Source organism: Ambystoma mexicanum, chromosome 10 (genome assembly GCF_040938575.1).
Source record: "Ambystoma mexicanum isolate Mex_15411 chromosome 10, UKY_AmexF1_1, whole genome shotgun sequence".
Classification (NCBI taxonomy): Eukaryota; Metazoa; Chordata; class Amphibia; order Caudata; family Ambystomatidae; genus Ambystoma; species Ambystoma mexicanum.
In genome coordinates this window covers 1,627,405,260-1,627,418,380 of record NC_090932.1, presented here as the reverse complement: position 1 = coordinate 1,627,418,380, position 13,121 = coordinate 1,627,405,260, and the positions used below count along the sequence as shown (strand labels likewise).

The 13,121-nt window shown below is 45.4% G+C and overlaps 1 protein-coding gene across 1 annotated transcript in view; it reads left to right on the top strand.

The window, feature by feature from the left end:
* Positions 1 to 13,121, top strand: part of LOC138492688 (ran-specific GTPase-activating protein-like) — a 74,309-nt gene that overhangs the window by 53,365 nt on the left and 7,823 nt on the right. Inside the window, exons 3-4 of the mRNA XM_069620019.1 lie at positions 10,150 to 10,307; positions 10,642 to 10,770. Coding sequence (XP_069476120.1) covers positions 10,150 to 10,307; positions 10,642 to 10,770 — 287 coding nt within the window. The remainder of the gene's footprint in view (positions 1 to 10,149; positions 10,308 to 10,641; positions 10,771 to 13,121) is intronic.

Below are 13,121 nucleotides of genomic sequence, written 5' to 3'. Positions count from 1 at the left end.
GTTGAAGTTTCTATCGTGGAAAACAGCTTTTCTTGTGGCCATCACCTCCGCACGACGAGTGGGAGAGATCCAGGCCCTTTCCTGCAAGGCCCCGTACTTGACTTTCCACGACACGAGGGTAGTGCTCAGGACGCACCCCTCCTTCATGCCCAAGGTACCGTCGGACTTCCATCTCAACGAACCCTTGGTGTTACCTGTGTTCTTCCCGTCGCCTTCATCGCCGGCTGAGAGGACTTTGCACTAGCTGGATGTAGCTAGAGCGCTGAAGTTCTACGTGGACCGCACGAAGGGTTTTCGGAAGACGTCAACTCTTTGTGAACTTTGGACCTGTCAATCAGGGGAAGGCTCTCTCGAAGGCTTCCATCTCCAGATGGCTCTCCGGCTGTATCATGTGCTGTCACCGGTTGGTAAACCGACCGCTGCCTGGCCGTCCGAGAGCCCATTCCACCAGAGCAATCGCAGCTACCACGGCGTTCCTATCTGGTGTGCCCCTGCTGGACATATGCAGGGCTGCTACGTGGAGGTCGACGCACACCTTCACGAAATTCTACTGCGTCGACCGGGATTCCAGGGAGGAGTCCAGGGTCGGCCAAGCAGTGCTGCGCAACCTGTTCGCCTGAGGTGAGCCTGGTGAGGAGGTAAGATGCTTAATGTTGAGTTGATGTGATGCTTAATGTTGAGCCTTTGCCACCTCCCGTGGTTGTGCATGTGTGTACTGCTATGTATTCTTTATTCATGAGCATGTGAATCCATGCCAGACCCCATGCTGGAGAAGGAACAAGTTACTTACCTGTAACTGTTGTTCTCCAGCATGGGTCTGGCATGGATTCACATGCGAACCCTCCCGCCTACCCCTCTGCGGCTCTTCACTTGGTCATACTGCCACTTCACGTGCTTCCAAATCTGAAGATGGCTGCCAGAGGCGGTGCTTAGGTAGAGGGCAGTCATTGGCTGTGGTCAGTATGACGCAGAGACCAGTGATTGGTTATTACTGCGAAAGACAGATCAGAAACGAAACTGATACTGGTTTTTTATTTACCGAGGATTCCCAGCCTGACGACGGGGAATATTCATGAGCATGTGAATCCATGCCAGACCCATGCTGGAGAACAACAGTTACAGGTAAGTAACTTGTTCCTTCTTCTTCCGTGCCTCCTCTGTGGACAAATGGCCATGTTCACAATTGTGGAAATGTTGGTTTGTGGTCCAGCGGTGAACGTTGCTACAGTGTACCATTACTGACCGCCATTTTTCCAGTAGAATTTCCAATGACCCTCCATGTTTTTGAGCTCCACCAAAGATGGTTGCTGATTGACTTGGACCACTGTGAAATACCTTGCATATCTTTTTTTTTTACCTGCAGCCGACATTTTTTTATTGATTGTTTTTGCAAGATGCCAAGCGTCAAATTGGTGATTTATATTTTTGTACTCTTCTCTCATTGTCTTGGCAATTGAAACGTGTCTGTCCGTGGCTATCAGGTCGATCACCATTCCCCGCGATTGTAGTTCTTGCAATGATGCTACAAAGCCAACTTTCTCCATGGCCACTGAGGCTGTACTTTGTGACACCTGCACGACCACCGAACTCACAATTTTCTTACTTTCCATGTCCTGAAAGTGGTAGGTGCAGTACTTGGCTGAAAATCCTGGGCTGTCGCACTGTCCATCACCGGCTAGCCTGAACCGTTAGCCCGCGAATGTACTATCAATAGACATTTTTCCATTCTCCAAGCTTCGCTAATGGCTGGAAATAGATAATCGGTTTGGTATTTGTAGAACTGAGTTTTCGCAATGAAATGGATTCCCACAAACTGAAAGAAAGACTCTAACTTTTTAAAACTTGAACCACTAAAAAGTGCAGCCGCTGCACAAAGTAGATTGCCTGCTGGCAGTTGCCCCAGCATGGGTTGTGCAGACCATGAGAAAGGATGATATTTTGTACAGGTAGCATGTATTTTAAGGTTAGTGCCTCGAATTGCACGAGTCACATTAATCAATGGCTCCCCACATACTTCCCCACCAACCGAATGCCCACATTTCATCCGAATAATATCAATCAAACAACTATCGAATACAATGAATTTGGCCTCTTTCCTTATACTGTCACTCTGCATCCCAGCTGGTTCGGCCTGTAACGTTGAGGACATGTCACTCACATGAAAGGTAGAATCTCTGATATCGTCTTCCGCTATGTTCAGTGATATTGATGGTGTTTCATTGTCGTCCACTTCATTCTCTTCCATTGCAACATCTGTTCCTTCTCCGGCGATGGGTGAATAAAACAATTTCTTCAACTTTCTCGCGGTCTTAGTTTTTGCGGGTGTGGATTCTGTGAATTGATCTCCGACTGCATCCGAACTACCAGGAGGACATTCACGATCAATGGCTGGATGTGGTATAGCTCCGTTGTCAATCACTTCATATTCTTCCCATTGGCATGATGCAGCTCTAGTCTCAAGTCCCTGCCAAAAGGTTTGACAAGCAACATCTCTCGTTCGCTTCACTGTCTGTGTAGATCTAGTTCGTACACCCACTCGCAACTAGAGGACAGATTGGAAAAGGGATGTTCAGTTTAAACACAACTTACAGTATTGAACTATTAACAGTGAAAAACATAATATAGTGACCAGGACACTAACCTTCTTTTGCTTTCTTTTCTTTGAAACTTTCTTGCCTCGAACTTCAACATCAGGACGCTGTTGCTCCGACTCGTGTGTGCATGTCTCCACTTCCTCTTGCGCTGCAACGACTATTTTCATAAGCACATCCATCACGCCCTGACGCTCCATCGACTCCCTGAAACATAGAACTTTCATTAGTATGTATAATATCGAAAACACAAAATGTACTTGGGGACCAATACCCACGTACATCTCAATAGCAAAACACGAATGAACGCTTTGTGTAGAACATTCAAACGACAATTATTCACGCATTGTTGATCTAGTTAGATGGAACTGTCAAGATCCATACCTCGGGCTCCTCATAGACTTCCATTGATATTATTGAAGATGATGCTTCAGTAACTCCCTGAAACACAGTAATTGCATTAGTATGGTTTTCTATTTTGTTAAAAAGAACAAACTTTGTGCAGGCGTCAACGGCTCATCTAAATAGACCTGCACAAATGATCAGTTGTCTAAAATAAATAATGGATATGTAAATATGATTCGATTTGCTCGATCGTTGGAAGTGTCACCACCCAGAGATCTGCATCAACTACTAGGGGTGATGTTCTTGTAGAAGAAGCTCCGTCATCTCCCTGAAACATAGTACTTGCGTTAATAAAGAAGGAAGTATAGCGGATGTAATCACGTCATATGATTTCGCTTGATCGAACTGTCAGTATCCATACCTCGAAATGCATAAGAACATCAAGGGACGCTGTAACTGCGGTGCACACCTCTGCAAGCTGTTGCTCCGACCCGTAACTGCATGCTCCCCCTTCTTGGACTAATGCTCCATCGACTCCCTGAAACATAGGACTTTCATTAGTAATGAACACAATATTGAAAAAAGAAGACACATAGGAGGGCGACGACAGAAGGACATATCAATGGCTAAAAACGAAAGAAACATTGTGTGTAACAATCACGCTACAAGAATGCAAGATCTGATGATCTCCATCGATGGAACTGTCCGGAAACGTACCTCGAGCATCTGAGTGACCTCAACGGTTGTCGTCAATAAGTTGGACTCCTCAGCATCTCCCTGAAAGACAGTACTTGCATTATTTTGGATAACAATAATTATAACTGAAAACAAAGACTAGAGGACGAGTACAAGGGTGTACCATTAGGTAAAATAATTACACGATAAATTAAAACTATTGATTTACATGCCTAAAACAAGTCAGTGGCAGAATAGCTAAGTAAGATTACCCGATAGGCGCTTGAAGTGGCTGATGACTGCAATAACGACACGGATGGAGAATCTTCCGCCTTCATATTGAGTGGATACATAAATGGGGAAATTATTGTTGGCTGATGCTACACACTACCGCAAGGCCGAGAGATAAATACGTAAACTTGACTCACCAGTGGAGGGATGTGGACAAATAGTGGGAATAGCGGTTGAGAGCAATTTTCGCCTCGCTCGCGGTGTTCTTCTTTATTAGCAATGATGTGGAGTACATGTCTGAGCTAAAGTGCCTGCTGCAGATGCGGTATCGATCACCCCTCTTGTCCGCAAAGACTTCTAGGACTCTACTTTCAAGCTCAGACGGTGGATATCCGCAATATCGGACCCATTCTCTTATCTGATCTATTGTCTTAGGGAAAACATGCATTATAGTACCTTCAGATTTATTATGGGTCTTCGAAGGGCCACCGCCAATGGAACAGGCAGGCATTGTGGAAAGTTCTGAAAAGTAAAGATCAACAATTCTCTATGAATACCAATGTAAACTCAGAACATGTGACTAGTTCCTTGCATGTACTGTCTTGAACGAAAAGAAATTGGACGCAAAATGATTATGGTACATGGCCTTACCTTGACGAACAAACAGTTAGATGCAGGGATCAGAGTAGTTTCTTGTCGTAGAACAGGGAGCAATTCACAGGTTGCAAACTGACGAGTTTCCTGGAAGTGGTCACGGAAGTTCACAGAGACGAAGAGCAGATAACCAGCACCTTCACGGGTTGACTAGCAAAGCGCAAAGAAGTTCTCATTAGAAATATGAAGTGGGTTATAAAGAATTCGAAACAGGGGTGTTTGTGAATGAATGACGTGTATATGTCGTGGCATTATGCGGTTTGCAGGGGGCCGTCCAGCGTGAAGGGGGATGCTTGGCAGGAGACACGGGGTCTGGAGGTAGACATGGGAACAACCCATGCTCTATAGACCACTTTCAAGTGTACATGGTCTTTGGCACCTCCTTGGCCTTTATCGCTCCCTGACAGCTCACTTGGCAGCACAAGTACCCCGGTGCGAACTGCCTTTGATAGGGCGGGGGGGTGTGGATTAGGGCGGTGGTCGTGCAGACAAGACTCGTTTGCCGCAGGGCCTCACCAAGGAGAGGCCATCTAACTGCATGTAAGAGGCAGGCTGCAGGATCTAGTACATGGAAGGCAGGGGGGTGAGTTTATAAATACCTCACCCTCCCAGGAGAATATATGGGTGCAGTTCACCCTGGAGACCCTGGATGCCTAGGCAGTTAGTCAGCAGCAGGCTGGCCTGTGGTGGCAAGGCGGCACGGGCCAGAGGGGGTCATCTCTGTACCCGGTGCCCAAAAATATGATTTATTATGATCAACCATATTGATTATTTACCTATAACCATGTTTTGTATCAATAAAATCCAACCTAGGTGGTGGGCCAATACAATCAGCACTACAGATGGGGGGGGGGGGGGGTATCAGCCACTTTTACTCGCTAAAATAGGCAAGTACTCCCAGAACATAAAATGGGTAGTAAACATAATCCCAATGAAAAATAAGAAAAGGACACAGAACCGTGTGCCCCTGCTTTCACCCACACAGCTCCATGGATGTTTGGGCTGGGAGTGCACTTGGTACCGCAGGAAGAAACGATTACTGCCTGATGGAATAAGGAAACCTGTATCTTTTAAACAAGGTGCAGAGAAATAATTACATTTGTTAAAAACAAATATTCCCATTAAGAATTAATTATACTCCCTAAAAATCATTTTGCTTCAACTTTAAAAAAAATAGGGGGGGGAGAATACTCCTTCCAAATATCTAAAGCTTTGAATACCGTAATACACCTTCCTACACAGTAAAACGTGATGTAATAGGTGGCTTACTTTGTGGTGGCCAGGGGGCTTTTCAAGGAACAAAGTGTGCGGGGAAGAATGTTGGACACCTAAAAAGTGGCCCTGTTCCCTCAATAGGAATTTTAGCTTAAAAGCTATCTTACTGCCGGTATCCTCACTGTACTACTCGCCTTCTGGCAAAGGGTTCAATGTAACCAGGAACCACAGGCAGGTGACATTGTGTGACTAAGCATTCTTGTAACAGCGGCGCAATGCCCCAGAACCACCTTGTGCGCTTTATAAATTCAAATAGAGGTAAGAATGTTTTACTATAATTTTTTTATACTGCTTTCCTTCCATAGACCTCTGGGACTCAATTTCTTTTTGCTTTGACTCATGACCTGACAGAAGTAAAGCCACCTGCTTTTTTCCTTGATGAGCATCAGTCCGAGACTATCCTTTGGAGAATTTCTTGTTTTTAAAGCTGCATCAGCTTAAAGTGAAACTTCGTATACAAACTTTATTTTGCAAGTTTGTGGTTACACGTGCAATGTCCAGTATGTGCTAGAGGCAGCAGGTTTCAATTTTTTAGAATTTTTATTTGTGCACCTTTTTTTAAAATTTTAGAACATGCCATGAATAGCATAAAGGCTATGCCACAGATTTTTGCCTTTCTTTGGCCCTCTTCTTGCCATTGGGTCTGAAATTACCATATTGAAAGCCCTTCACATTAGAGCCTCTGCTTTCCCTGGCAAGGTGGTTGTGTGTGTGCCCGGATGTGGGAGCTGGGGTGGTCTGTGCCCAGCAACAGATAATGTGGCCCGTACCAATGTGTGGCTAGTCATGTTTGGATAGCCACTGCCAGTTTCAATGTTAGATCTGTGCGTGCTTCCTGTCCAAATCTTAGATAAAGGGAATCCTGTAGCCATTCGAGTGATCATGGAGTTTCAATACCCCTACAAAGAAGGGCAGCCTGTTTACGACCTAAAGACTACTGTTGCAGCTGACCATTCCCGGTGAAGCCCTGCCTCTGTCATGATCTTAAGAACCAGTCTCCCTCACTGAGGGTCCATGCCTCGGAGTGTCCTTGGAATGACCAGCTCTTCCCTGGGCTATGTTGCTGCAGTAGTTTTAAGTGCATCTTTGGAACTTGGAGGATCTTTCGCGCTACAAGGTGCCTGTGCCTGTACTTTCAGCCTTCTAAACCCAACAGAAGTCGCTCCTTTGTCAACCGATTCCCATTGCAAATCCTTGTTCTTTGCTCCCTGGAGGTCACCTACTACACTTGATAGTGTCTGGAACAGAGATTCAGGTACTGAATCCATTGTAAAGCTTGTGCCTAAAGTGATTCCTGCACCTGCAACCCTGCCCCAAATACTTTGACCAATGAAGGCAAGCGTCCCCAACCAGCACGATCCTCCCTGCAATGAGAGACAGTGATAGACTCTCCCAGAGTGGGAATAAGGCCAAGACAAAGTGCGGGTGAGCGTAAATGGGAGTTTATCAATCAGAATAGGGCATGCAAAGAACTCTGCAAACTCCGAGAGCGCTCTGCCTGACAATAGCAAAGACAGGCGTCTATATTTACAAAAAACGTCATCAAAACCTACACACTATAGGGGGCACAAGTTCAATGGGATTGGGTGGCGACGACTAGCTATAGGTGCTGCTGTGATGTGGTTGGTCTTGGCTGGAGGACGTCACTGGTCAACCTCGTGGGTTGGGCTGGGCCTGGCGGGTCAGCTGGGTCCATCCGGGCGGTGTTGTTGTGCCAGTGTCAGAGATGAAGGTCTTTTCCTGACTTCTTTGCCCTAGGCCATGCACACCGCAGTCATTCAGTCATTTGCAATATTATTCTCTTTAGTAAATCTCCCAATAGGTTATGCTACAGGTTAATGCAACACAGGAGGAATGCACCTTGAGAGGGGTTTGATGGCGATTCATCAGTACATGGTTACCAGTGTCCTGTTGACCGGGTACCATAGGTCGTGGGGCAGGGTCTCAGGGCATGGGACAGATGGTACATGTCCTCCTGTCTTGTTAGAAGTCGTTATGAATGTGTTGCTGTAATGTTGCCATAATATAGGGTGTCCTAATTTTACAGGGGCCATTAACCTAAGGTGATCCGGTGGGTTGTGGGGTGTAAGAGAGGGCAGGGCGCCTCTGGAGTTGTGTATTCAGGCAGAGGTTTACTGCTGGGCTGTAAATAATGCAGGTGGCGGGTCGTGGCCTTGGGTGCTGCAGAGGGAACTACAAATCTTTGAAGCGGCTCCAGCCTAGTTGGGAGAGGTGGAGATGTGCGGCACGGGGCCTCTGCTCTCGTCTGACAGGCTTCTCGGGGAGGGAGGGGGAATGGCCTTGCACATATTCACAAAGGTATCTTCCTCGTGTGTTGCCGATTTTAGGTGAAAGCGTAAACATTCGAATACTATACAATACTCATTGAATCATTCCAAAGCTTACATTTTAACTTTGCTAAATGCCTCTCAAATATAGCCAGTCCGAGCACATTATTTGTACACTGTTTTAACAACTACAACATTTTAGTATATGCATATACATTTACAGTAAGTGAGGTGGTAGTAGTGAGGTTGGTGGAGCACATAGAAAACGACTCGCCACCGTACATGACGGTAGTGGCACATAAGGGGCTTGGACATACACACATGAAGGGTGCATTCTCGCACGTCCTTCACACGAGCCCTCTCTACAGTTGCATTTGTCTTTCTTTGCACTCTAGCAGCATTAGTTTGGTTATGGCGCGGGACCGTGGGGTGTAAACCTTTCAATGATACGCATAACAAATACCCCCCCCGGGACGCTTCTACTATTTGTACATAACTGCAGTGGTGTGGGTGCTTCATTGCTAATGCCATGTGAACATGCATTCTGTCATATCTATACGTTGTACAGGTTTTCTAATCGGAGGTTTGTGGAGAAAATGCGCCCATCGCAGGTAGTTTTGGCATTAGTATTTGGGAACTTTTGCTTTTATCCGAGGGCCATTTTACAGTTCTTTTTCCACCCAGGCTCTGCTGGCCGGGTCATGTTGGGAGCAGTGATACACTGCGGAAGGTGAAATGTTAGTGTTGGTATCTTACACTAGCTCATGTCCGTCTTGTTCGTGGGAACGGGCTCACAGCGGATCTGCCAGGGGGCTGCGCTGCAGTGCGCCGAGCTCACACCATCTTTATTAGACAAAATGGTTCCCGAGGCCTAGCTAAATTCAATGTTTGGGCAATGTCTTCAGCAGGTGAGCCATCCGCCACCTGGGCCCTGGTGGTAAGGAGGGGAAGCCCGATGAGCCATGGCCCTCACCGGGGGAGGGGATGTAGGCAAGGGGGGTCTTTTTGGACCAATCCTCCCCTACACCAAGCAGAGAAGGACATGTTCCCAGAGGACTCCAGAACCTCCGAAGTGAAATAGTAGGGGGCGGTAATATAACATACCCCTTCCGCTGTCCTCCATAGGGGTAGTTACATGGGTGTTAAGTCCTGGCTCACCCCATTTCTCTCACCTACCTGAAAAGTAGATATTTTGGAACGGTTGACTTTAGATTACAAATCCTTCTCAGGGCTGGACTTTCTAAGTTTCACATAACTAGTGTTTATACAGCGCATATACATTTGACTGCTTACCTGTATTGCACTGGATTTGAATGAAATGATTTTCTAACTTCTACAGGGGTGTTATAATACTTAGAGGTTTGATATTGTGTACTTTAGAGGCCTAATCATTGTAGATTTGTGTACTTCTGTCTATTTGTGTACTTCTGTCTAACTGGAAAGTACTCATCTTAGCCCTAGACCAATCTCACACCCCCTTTGTAAGTCTAAGGGTTACTGCTCTGCTACTTACCTTGATTGGATTTGGCTGGACTTCAGTTTTTTCCTGTTAACCATAAGAGATTGCCATCCTCTAATCCACGGCCAGGGTTTTTTAAAAAATCGTTAACACCTATAAAAGAGAACATAACTTCTCATTGCCTCAACGTCATATAACCACTCTGATCCCCCTCAAAAGTTTTGCTTGCTTGTTTTCTCTACTGTGCATCCAGGTGACTTGGGGGGGGGGGGGGAGGGTTGGGGGCGGGGGGGGCCCTGCTCCCACACAATGCTAGTCTCTTCATAAATCCTGCAGGCCTTTACCATGACATCCATGGACCAGTTTGTGAGTGATTGCTCAACTTATTGGTCAGCCCTGCAAGGTTATGTAAATGGTGTAAATCCCTTCAGATGTCTCTCAAATTACAAGTACATGTCTGTAATCTAGACATTTCCAAATTTCCTTTTCTGTAGTTTCATTAAATTGAGACAGCGCTTAAGGAAATCGCGGACGTTACATTTTTTAGTGCTAAGTGCTTGTTGCTTGGTATATTTGGTAATGCATGCTTTTAGTCTCGTGTGGAATTGAATCTATTTATTCTTTCCTCAAGGCGCGCAAAACTATTTAGATTTGCATCGGAAAATGAACCGCCGGAGTGGAAGGAGCGAGGCACGGGTGATGTAAAACTGCTGAAGCACAGAGAGAGGGGAACCATTCGTCTTCTTATGAGGAGAGATAAGACACTGAAGATCTGTGCAAATCATTATCGTACGTATCCCGGCATTGTTCCATTGCTCTTGTAGTCTTATTTCAAGCCAGTCTCTCAGAATGTGTAGTCAAAGCAGAGGCCTCGCTTTTGGCTCTTGGCCCCTTCTGGACCACTCGTTACATCTTAACTATGTCATTGTTTTTTTGTTCGCAATTTCTACAATAGAATGTCTCGACTTTTCTGCAGTGGGTTGGTTTGGGGGTGTATAGCAGGGCTTTTCCCCCTTTGAGGTTACACGTCATTACTAACGTTGTTGCGCTGTGTCAAAGAACAGCGTGCTGGTTTACACCTATTCTATTTTCTGTAATTGATTCTTATTGTATTTTCTCTTAGTAACACCACTAATGGAGCTGAAACCCAATGCTGGCAGTGACCGTGCATGGGTCTGGAATACATACGCTGATTATGCAGATGAAGCGCCTAAACCTGAACTCTTGGCAATTCGCTTTTTAAATGCAGAAAGTAAGGAAACCAAACTTGGAATTGCCTAGTCCTGTAATCGTATGCATATAACTAGCAGAAAGGTCTGCAGCCTGTGGTTCCATGGTTTGGACTACAACTTTATGATCCTTAACAATTAAATATGCTGGACAGGGCTAGTTGGAGTCCAAACATCAGGTTGCAGATCCCTGAAGCACAAAACGTTTGCCTTAAATTTGTTAATCTGTTCACAGCTGCTGCAGCATGTTTAACGTTTTTGTACTAAACTCGTGTTGTAAATGCTGAGCGGTCTTACTTTCAGCAGCGTTTTTGTTTTTAATGCCCTTCATGTTTAACTTTTTGTTGGCAGTTCTGTGGCATTTGTAACTTTTGCTTTTTATTTATTTGACTTGGTTAAGGCATTTGTTGTTGCTTTCCATATAACTATCTAGAACCTTTAGCCTGAAGCTCTGACCAGTGGGACCTTTTATTAATTTAATTTTGTAGTAGCTGGATTGTAGACTGCTCACTTCCCCATTCCATGCATGAGGACACCCAGTCTTTTTTTTCCTTTAGAATTTTGTGACAAAGTGCCAGAATTCGATGAAAATAGGACTGGGTGGCCTTCACATGTATGGAAAAAACACTTGATGTGTTTCAGTGTTACTGTCTTCAATCCAGGCATGGGAGCTGTCAGGATGCAAGGTGACTTCTCCAGCCACCCCCATCGTTGTGTGTAAGAGATTCTAATATACCGTGGGCTAGGGAGGAGGGTGGGGCTAGAGGTTCACGTGGGTCTGGAAGGCTTGGCAGTTATGTTGTGAAAGAATAAAGACGTTTATTTTCCCCATCTCCGCGTGTTCTTTGGCCTCATGTGAGCCTGCACACCGCGTTGAGTCCAGGACCCTTGCAAAGGGTGCTTGAGGGTCCTGACAGCTGGCGGCGAGGATTCTGCGAGCCTGAAGCCTGCATCGTGAAGCAAGAATCCTGTCAGGAAAGACAGTAAATGACGTGGAGGGTGCAGTCTATCAGATCGCACGTGTCAGCGAGCATCTGGATGCCACGGGGAAACGAAGCCCAGCACCGTTAAGGGGGGAAAGTATAAAAACATGGCAATATTAGGCGCCTACAGTGCGCGCATAGTACCTCACCTTTCCCATTGCTAAAGAAAAATCAATAAAGGGAAAGAGGAAGGAAAGCGGGCTGGAAGCCCAGCACCGTTTTTACTATTTAAGCAAAAACAGATGTTGTTCTGGAAAGTGAAGGTGGAAATATTGAAGAAGGGCTACCCGGATAGCCATAATACATACGCAGTCTTTTGCAATTAAAGCAGTGTAGTGGGGTCTGAAGAGAGGGCGATCAAAGGAAAGAACTCCATCCCAGCCTAAAAGAGAAAAAAGGGAAGGAAAACCTGCATTCTACTACAGTCTAGGATTTACACATACAATAATACTGACAAATGGATCCCCACTAATATACAATTATACAATACTACAGTCAACATGTCTGAAGAAACTTGCACGTCCTCGTAGGCTCATCCACGCACAACTACCCCAAGTGTAGGCTCACAAATATTAGTTACCACATGTTTTTAATATGAGACACTAGCAACTTAGGACCCAGATGGGCCACGTGGTTATGTGATTTTTAATTTCTATGTTGGGGCGATAGGACTCAAAGATACCAGACTCAAGAATACCCCATCCATGGCAGTGGAGCCTGCAGTAAGAGACCTAATAGTGGAGCTGATTAATCTGAGCACTGCCACACATCAATAGTTACATTGTAAATTAACAGAATACTTACCCCTTTAACCAATGTGGATTATGAAAGACTATTCCACACCACTCGTCAAGAGAGTCTAATCCTAGACAACTATGTAATGCGTTTGCAAATCAAATTGAAGTATTATGAATTTCATTGTTCTACCAAAGAGGCTCTTACATCTCAATGTGACTTGCATACTTTTTGCAAGAAACTTCCTCAAAAACTCACTTGATGAAATTCTTGCCCTAGCCCGCATGGAAGCTGCAGTTGGATCCCAATTAGACATTCTTCTGACCAAGAAGTGGCCCTAAATTACTATCCACTGTAAATCGACCTAAACTTTATTCAAAATGAAGCTACCTGCTACAGACGTGGTTACGAATACCCTCATGCTGGAGAATGCCCGGCTATGGGTCAGACATGTGCAGCCTGCGGTGGATATGACCATTACAGAGCCATGTGCAAGAATGCCTCATTTCAACCAATTCTATAGAAAGCTTTCACAGAGTCAAGAAGGTTGACTCCTACAATTTCACCTGAAGGGCCAGGCCCCGATCAAAGATGGGAAAGGTGTGATGGGAGAGATTACAGAAACATTTCTAACGGCATCTTCTGACATCTCAAAG